Raw genomic sequence first — 8,208 nt, forward strand, 5'->3', positions numbered from 1 at the left:
CCCTATTCAGTGTCGAAGCTGAGTTTAGAGGTATGACTAAAGGAATTTGTGAACTCCTTTGGTCAAAGAAGTTACTTACTCAACTTAGGTATGGACCTACATCAATGATGAATCTTTTTGTGATAATAAGGCGGACATAACTATTGCACGTAATCTAGTTCAACATGATCATACCAAACATGTTGAGGTGAATGGATATTTCATCACATAGAAGCTCGAGGCTAGAGAGATTCAATTTCCTTTTATGAAATCCAAAGATCAGTTAGCAGGTATCTTGACAAAAGGCAGTTGCTAGTAGAGCGTTCACAATTCACTAGACAAGTTGGGAATCGGCGACATTTATGCACTAATTTTGAGGGAGAGTGCTAGCGTGACTTGTGGACTAATTAACTTTCTTTGCACACCAATGATTCCTGTCTTACTCTAAATAGAAATATGAATTTATTATTTTACTTGGCCACTAAGGCTCCGTTGTATTATAAATATGACCTCCTATAATGAGAGGAATACACAGAATATTCTCACAAACAATATTCTCTCATATTTTAGCAGTAAAGAGAAGAGGTATTGAGTTTGTGTCCTACAATTTTTATCCAGAGGAACAATAAGTTCATTTTTCGTAACGCTTCATATACTTTTAATTATATATTACAAAATTGTTTTATGTATCGGCAAAATTTTACATTATAAGATAGTTGTTTGTCAAAGCTTTTTATTCTAAATCTCATTATTTCAATTTAAAATAGACCATCCAATTTGGCAGTTTTCAAATCAAGATTCTTGCAAAGTAATTTTTACCACTACTAACTCTCTGTATGACAGACAAAATTCATAATTTTTCTTTCTCGAGGATAGGACTTGAAGATATGAGTTTAGTATATAAGCCAATCTCATGTCTATTCAATACTTAGAGCATCTTCAACCAATATGTTAAATTGCCACATGGACATGAAATAGAAAAAATTGAAGGTTAAAGTTGCTCCAACTGAATAGTCAAATCCTACATAGATTTAAAGGTTGGAAGAAATACGTCAAAAATAACATATCAAAAAGCTTGATGTCAAATACTATTTTAATATTTTTTTAGTCATGGACCCCATTATCATTTATTCTCTTTAAAAACTTTATGCATCATATGGGCCCCATTTGTTAAAATATTTGACATTTCGGGTGGAGTTAAAGTTTTTCCAAATTGTCAAATTGCCACATGCTTCAAATTCAAATTTAATATTTTGCATTTGACATCCCCCTTGAAGATGCTCTTAAAAGCGGACTTGCCATAACCATTTACTTGCCTTCCCAAGGATAGGACTTGAATGAAATGAATTGAGTTTTTTTCCTTTAGTTTGTTTCCTTTTCTGTGTTTTCTTTCCTTTTTCTATCAATTTCAAGAGAGAAACTCTCATGTAATGGGAATAACACTTTTTGCTACTCTCAACCAATAATTTTTCCACGTGTCAATAATACAGTCTTTTCCACGTGTCATTGTATTATTGATCAGAAAAAACAAAACAATAATATCCCCATTATATGTCAGTTATTTTGCAATTTCAGGGATCTCAATTTCTGAGGCAGAAGATCACCACGGCCCATTGACTATGTTGCCGTATCCATACATGAAATCATCAACCGCGCGCATAAAAACTAAAATATAAAAATCTCTCCCTTTCTTTATTTTGAGAGAAGGGTTTATTTCAGGTACACAGTGAGTGTTTAAACCTAAACAAGCCAATTATATCATAATTTCTATAATGGTAAGAAAAACCCTAGTTAGAATTCAACTAAACCCTAATCGTAAATAAATGTATTTTAAAAGTATGTAACCATTAATAAGATTAAATTAATGGGCTTCGTAGGCCTATATATGAACTCTATTAATGAAGCAAAGCAAACGTCCATAGTCTGGAGACAGTGAGGCTTGGAAGCTAGAGAAAGAGAAGACAAGTTGTCATGTGTTATTTCTATGGGGAACTTTTATTGACTCTGATCGTGATGATCAACCAGTTACTCGCTTGCCCTGCTTACACCTCTGTCATAGAGGCTGCATTCTTCAGTGGTTGCATTGGCCTGAGTTGCTCACGATGTCTGCAGGTGTTATAGTAAGTATTTCGCTGGGATTTGATTGGGCTATTTCAATTAAAATTGGACAAGAATGATGACTGAAGTACAGCGTGCTCATTCAACCTTAATTGGCCAAATTTCAAAACTTTTAGCCTTTTGCCTTTCCGTGACCTATTCCGCTTCTTACGACTCCTCAAAGTAGCATCTCCATCCTTTCCTGCATGAAACTTCAGAATCTCAAATGACACACAAAGCGAGAAAAAGTGATAATGTCTTATCCCTTATCCAAAAGATCAGAAAATGTTTCTATCCTTGCTCAAATTTAAATTGAATTTCCAGGTGATTCCACATTGTAGTTTAGAGCTTCGTAAACTAATGTGAGAGATCAATCAGTTTCATCATGGGCCACATGTACTAATAATTAAAGGCATTCGATTTTTTTACAGAATAGTGAGACTTCGAATTATTGCCTCCTCTATTATGACTAGCCAGTAGTAACAAAATTTGCAAGCTCACCTTGTCCCGAATGATCTGGGTTTTTCTGAGTCTTTTTCTTCTTACACGAAAGCGGGTTTGGACCCTGCAAGGTGGAAGAGAAAGGGTGGTAAAATCATAAACATTGAAATATGCATCTTAAGGAACCATTTTCTAACAGTATTAGCATGCCACCACAACGTGTTAACCTATATTAGCCCAATCAAATCCAATTTAATTTAACCAGAAATTTGGAAAATAGAATATACGTCAAAACACCGAACATCAGCTCAATGATATAATCTACATAGTAAGCCCTAACTTTTAAGTCTAGAATAGGAAAAAGACTATGTTGCCATTTCAAAGTGATCATTACAAATATTGAATAATAGGTGAGACAACGTTCAAGAAGCAAGTAACAAATCACTCATTTGTTACTTGAAATTTAATTTATATCAATCACAGAAAAATTCATTCCATATATGGAATACAATATGCACTTGAGGCAAAGGATTAATATATTATCAATAAATAAAAAATCTATGTAACAAATATCCTAAAACCAGAATTTAAAGACAATAACAAATTAACCATAGGAAAACTTCAAACAGTTGTTCCATTACCCGAAAACAAAAGTTGCCCACAGCTGCTAGTCTCATCCATTCATGGGTATCTAACATTCCCTCTAAGTTTGCAGCATTTGAAATGGTGGAACCCAGCTACAAATGTTTTGGCCTTTCTGTGTCAGTGCATCTATTATTACTTTCAAATACTTCATTTTCTAAACTTTTGAAGTTTCCACTTCAAATTGCAAAAGTCTTCAACCAAGATGATGCTTATTTTCTTTCAATGGGAAGAAACTTGAAGCTTCAAGTGAGGATGTTTGCACTTCAGAAAATCTGAACAACCTATCTCCAGCCTACATTCAATGATCAGAACCGTCCATTTTTAAGCTTCTCCTTTAAGCATCATCCATAAAAATCAGCCAAATAATTATTATTTAGCCATTTGATCAGCAACCATTTCATTTTCATCTGAAAAACAGTGTTTGTCTGTACAGCTAATATGACCAAACAGTTTCTGATCTGGCTTTGTGTGTGTGTGTGTGTGTGTGTTTTGGCAAGAATGACCCCTAAAATTGCTATAAAATGTAGGAAGTTGCAATCATCAAACTGCATTGTCAGGTAGGTCTAGGGAGGATGCTTACGTTCTATTTTAAAAGCGAACATCCTCACTTGAGAATTCACAAGGAAAAAAACATTGCTATGATTCAACTTAGCAGGGAGGCAAAAGATGCATGGTCAAGAAATTGGCCAGAACGCAGTGGCCAAAAGGTGGTCCACTGCCCACATCAACAAAGGCCAGAGTGATGCACAAGCATAAATACTTTTATAATCCACTACAAACAAACACAAAATCTTAATCCTGATACTGCGATGGTGGCAGAGTTCAATGAGGGGTAATGGATGATAAAATATACATGTACAATATGGTTCATACATAGTATACAATAAAAAATAGCAAAATAGGCACTTGTCCATTTGTGCAACACAATACACTACGCTTTTGGTCATTACCGTGGACCTGGGTCTCTCTCTCTCTCTAACACACAACAATAGTTCTCATTCCAAACCAGTAATCATGAATAATTTTTGGAACACAAATTTCTGACTGATATATGCATATCAAAATTCAGAAGCAAGATTCATACAAATACCTCGTTATGAACATGACAAGGAGAGAAAATGATGACTTATTGAATTAAAAGCGTAAAGATTCAAGGTATCTGAGAATCATACCTCTTCTCTATTCCCCCAGTCATCATAAGTAACAAAATACCCATTTGGAATGAGAGACTCGATTGTAGCACCATACCTGAACATTCAACTAATCAAGCACAGACAAAAAGAAAAGAAAATGTAGAAACTTGTGACCATAAGTTCAAGGCATTTCTTAGTAGTGCAAGCAAATTCATAAAAAAATGCAAATAAGCCTCCTTACTGGTGGTCAGAACTCCAAAACTGAATGACAAAGGACAAGGCCATGGGCTAAATAAAGGCCATTCCTTCACTCCCAACAAATTTGTTCACTGAGAATGCATCAACTAACAGCTTCAGACATCTGATGTGTTCCAGGGAAGTCCTTGAATATTTGAAGACTCTAACAAACGCATCCTTTGATGAGAAATAACAAGAGATGAGGATCACCTAACATGCATCTAATTTTTAAGTTTAAATATCTTTCCTCAACCCACATTTAATGTCTTGAATCAAACTGGAGTATGTGATTAACAAGGTCATGTTGCACTCCCACCTTGATCATTTGACTCAAAAGCTTCACAGATTCTTCCATATTTCCTTGCTTATAAAGACCATTGATCAATGTAGAGTAAGTGATAATAGAGAGGGAAATCCCTTCTTGAACCATCTTGTCTTTAAATTTAAAGGCTTCAACAGTATTGCCAATTCTGCAGTATCCATCAATCAATATATTATAGGTAACAGCATTAGGAGCTAACCCCTTTCGGTAAAGTTTATGGAAAAGCCTCTGTGCTCGATCCAAATTTCCTGATTTGGACAAGCCATTTATAAGAGCATTATATGTGGCAATGTTAGGAACAAGATCCCTTTTCAGCATTTCATCTCGTAGGTTGAAAGCCTCGTTCACATTACCAGCAGCAGCAGTGGCATGAATTAGGGTGCAATATGTAAAATTGTCAGGAGAAAAGCCACTAATCAACAACTTCGATAAAAATTTCCTTGCATCGGCAACTTTCCCTGATCTGCAGAGTCCCAAGATAGCAATATTGTATACAACATGGTTGGGCAGAGAGAAGCTTTTAGCACTTTCATCAAGAGAATCTGAAATTTTCTGAATTTCTTGATGTCTATTGCCAACTTTGCAAAGCTTCGAAGAAGATAGACAATCTGAAAAAAGATCAAAATCCACTAGCTTCTTCAATAGAATATTTGCTTCATCAATCCTGCCAAGCCTATACAGAGTGCCGACAACTTTGCTGCAAATAATTAAATTGGTGATAAACCCTTTGTCAATCATCTCACAATATGAACTAAAAGCTTTACCCAGCATCCCTTCATTGCACCAACCAGTTATAAGGGATCCATATGTAACAATATTAGGGGATAGTCCCCTTGTCTGCATCTCAGCAAGAAGATCCATCACTTTACTTAATTTCCTGGACATAAAGGCACCATTGATGAGAGAATTGTACATTTCAATGGAAGGACCTATCGCTTGCCTTTCCATCAAACTTTTAACTTTGAAAGCTTCTTCAACATTCCCAACTTTACAATACCCATTACTCAGGGTTCTATAAGTCATCTCATCAGGCAAACATCCTAGCTCCTTCATCTTATCGAAAATCTCCTCCGCTTCCACCAATTTACCCATCTTGCATAACCCATTAATCATTGTATTGAAAGCAACCCTGCTTTTGGTAAAACCTTTTGCTAAAATTTCTTTAAATACAGTTATAGCCCTGTCGAGATCGTCCTTCTTGACAAACCAACCAAGCATAGAACAATAGCTAACCTCGTTAGGAGCCAACCCTCTTTTCAACATCAGATGCCAAAGATGCAAAGCATCATCAAAAGCACCTGATTGACATAAACCCTTGAGAAGCGTATTGTAAGTTACAACAGTGTGATTGATTCCTTCCTGAAGCATATCATGGAAAAGCTTCAATGCCTCACTTGTCTGACCTTTCCGACAGTACCCATCCATCAGGGTATTATAACTATAAGAATCAGGCTTTAAGTTCCAATATCTCATCCGCAACAACACTCCCTCCGCTTCACGAACTTGACCAACCTTACAGTGCCCATTGATCAAGGAGTTGCAAAGGAAAATATTCATGTTTAAGCCTGTGCTCAACATCTCATCCTGAATCCTAATAGCATCATCCATTCTGCAAGCTTTACAATACCCATCTAACAACACACCATAAGCACGCTCATCCACAACCCCAGACTCCTCCACCTTCATACCCCGAAGCACCTTCTCCGCTTCCTCCATCTTACACTGCTTGCAGTAACCCTTAATCAATAGTGTATAACTCACCACATTTCTCATAATTCCCCTTTCAGACATCAACCCCAACACCAATTGGGCGCCTTTAACATCTCCCAAACTAACATACCCATCAATCAAACTATTGTAAGTCACTACATTTAATTCACAACCCGAACTTTCCATTTCTTTGACGAATTCCAGCGCTCTACTCAGCCTCCCCTCCTTACAATACGCGGTTACCATTATTGAACAGGTATAGACATCAGGAACCATCCCGAACCTAATTATCTGCTCATAAACAAGCAATGCAGTGTGACTTTGGCCGTTTCTGACCAAATTACTCAACAAAGAATTACAAGACCTTAAACTCGGAGATCGACCGCACTTACCCATATTGTCAAACACATGCAGTGCATACTTGGTCATGCCCTTCTCAGCAAACACCTTGAGAATCATATCGAAAACAGTGGGTGAAAACGTAAATTCCCTATAAACCCGAACAAGCTCATCCCAGACCACAGAGGCTGAATAATTATTGTTGCAGAGGCGGACCAATTCGTTCAAGTACGCTCTGGTTTGATCGTACATTCGAGCTCTGGACAATATATGAACAATTATACAATAAGACTTGAGGTTGGGCCTATATTTTTGCTGCTTTGAAGCCAATTTGAAAAAGCTTAAGCAGGCTACCGGGTTTAGCTTCAGTTTTCGGAGGATGGTGTTGAGGAGTTGGTCGGAGAACTCAAAGGACAGCTTCAGCTTGTCAAGAGCATCATACCGTTGGAGGACGAGGAGATTGGAAATCCGGTCTTGTAATTCGGGCCGGGTCAGCTTGTACTCATCCCGGAGCTTCCAGTTGAGGGTTCGGGACACATGGAAGGACCTGCGCGGGAAGTACCTGAGCATTTCGTTCGACGGAGAGACAGAGCTTTTGCCGCCACAGAATAGTCCAACCAATGGCTGAACCAGGATTAAAGCTTTGTGGATCCAGCGTAGTCCTCTTTAACATACCATTCATTACATTTCATATCTGGGTATTCAATCAAAAGAAAACCTTTGATTGAATCAATGGAATGAAGTTCAATTGCCCTCAAGGAATGTTGGGCTCAGAGTTGGCCTGGTCGGTCACTATATATGATTTTGCAATAATATATCCAAAATTTTAAAGTTACTGTATATATATATATACCTAGGAAAAAAAGGCTTAATCGCGATGCTATGGGGAGAAGGGCTATGGATATATTTTTCACATCTTAATTTTAGTAGTTAAATTAATTTGGTCTAATTCAATAGAAAATAGGCTAAATATAAGAGCACCTCCCAAAAGGCAAGGGCAGACACTATGTGAATAGTGTCAGCCTTGTCTTTTTTGGTTCCACCTCAAAGAGTAAGGGCAATGACAAATACTATTTATTTTACTTTATTTTCTATTTTTTTAATACTTAAATCATTAATTTTGATAAGCTTTTTGGATAATATTTTTTGTTGTCACGCGTGTCACTATTTATTATAAAATTTTCACTTAAAATTTCATATAACATTTTTCGGATAAAATTTCGGTTGCCACGTGTCCATATTTATTATAAAATTCACATCTCACTCATCATACAATTGAAATATTCTCGATCCTCATAGTCCGAC

General features: G+C 36.7%; 1 protein-coding gene across 6 annotated transcripts; it reads right to left on the reverse strand.

The window, feature by feature from the left end:
* LOC18789624 (putative pentatricopeptide repeat-containing protein At1g19290) lies at positions 1,653–7,690 on the reverse strand. 6 transcript variants are annotated; one of them, XM_020555290.1, is made up of 5 exons: positions 4,537–7,690; positions 4,335–4,410; positions 2,578–2,641; positions 2,185–2,278; positions 1,653–2,085 (listed from the first exon to the last, which is right to left on the reverse strand). In XM_020555290.1, the coding sequence occupies exon 1, from the start codon at positions 7,471–7,473 to the stop codon at positions 4,792–4,794; it is 2,682 nt and encodes an 893-aa protein (XP_020410879.1). In that variant the 5' UTR covers positions 7,474–7,690; the 3' UTR covers positions 1,653–2,085; positions 2,185–2,278; positions 2,578–2,641; positions 4,335–4,410; positions 4,537–4,791. The 6 variants fall into 6 exon arrangements, with proteins under 6 accessions (XP_020410879.1, XP_020410874.1, XP_020410878.1 ...); XM_020555285.1 differs by adding an exon at positions 3,159–3,454 and having other exon boundaries at positions 1,653–2,278; XM_020555289.1 differs by adding an exon at positions 3,159–3,454 and having other exon boundaries at positions 1,653–2,288.

The sequence above is a fragment of the Prunus persica genome, chromosome G1 (genome assembly GCF_000346465.2).
Source record: "Prunus persica cultivar Lovell chromosome G1, Prunus_persica_NCBIv2, whole genome shotgun sequence".
Classification (NCBI taxonomy): domain Eukaryota; kingdom Viridiplantae; phylum Streptophyta; class Magnoliopsida; order Rosales; family Rosaceae; genus Prunus; species Prunus persica.

What these genes read in the sequence shown, in the direction of transcription:
- LOC18789624 (XM_020555290.1), bottom strand. Translation starts at nt 7,473, where the DNA reads ATGCTCAGGTACTTCCCGCGCAGGTCCTTCCATGTGTCCCGAACCCTC.